This window comes from Camelina sativa, unplaced genomic scaffold (genome assembly GCF_000633955.1).
Source record: "Camelina sativa cultivar DH55 unplaced genomic scaffold, Cs unpScaffold06992, whole genome shotgun sequence".
NCBI classification, from domain to species: domain Eukaryota; kingdom Viridiplantae; phylum Streptophyta; class Magnoliopsida; order Brassicales; family Brassicaceae; genus Camelina; species Camelina sativa.
Genome location: NW_010928065.1, coordinates 1 through 480, shown reverse-complemented (window position 1 = coordinate 480; position 480 = coordinate 1). Strand labels below are relative to the sequence as shown.

General features: G+C 45.4%; 1 protein-coding gene across 1 annotated transcript; it reads left to right on the top strand.

The window, feature by feature from the left end:
• Positions 1–3: 3 nt before the first annotated feature.
• On the top strand, positions 4–477 carry LOC109131872 (carbamoyl-phosphate synthase large chain, chloroplastic-like; the record flags this gene model as incomplete). Its single annotated transcript, XM_019243049.1, has 1 exon — positions 4–477. A coding segment is annotated over one exon (474 nt), but the record flags the coding sequence as incomplete, so codon positions are not given.
• Between the last annotated feature and the right edge of the window lie 3 nt (positions 478–480).

The window sequence follows — 480 nt, the reverse complement described above, 5'->3', positions numbered from 1 at the left end:
CTCGACGAGCTGAAGATTGAGCAGCCCAAGGGAGGCATTGCAAAGAGCGAAGCTGATGCATTAGCCATAGCGAAGGAGGTAGGCTACCCAGTTGTGGTAAGACCTTCTTATGTTCTAGGTGGGCGGGCAATGGAGATAGTTTATGATGACAGTAGACTAATAACCTACTTGGAAAATGCGGTTGAAGTTGACCCAGAGAGACCTGTTTTGGTAGATAAATATCTCTCAGATGCCATTGAGATCGACGTTGATACCCTTACTGATTCCTATGGAAATGTGGTAATTGGTGGAATAATGGAGCATATCGAACAAGCTGGTGTGCATTCTGGTGACTCGGCTTGTATGCTTCCAACACAAACCATCCCATCTTCTTGTTTGGAAACTATCCGTACATGGACCACTAAGCTGGCGAAGAAGCTAAATGTATGTGGGCTGATGAACTGTCAGTACGCAATCACAACATCTGGGGATGTTTTCTTG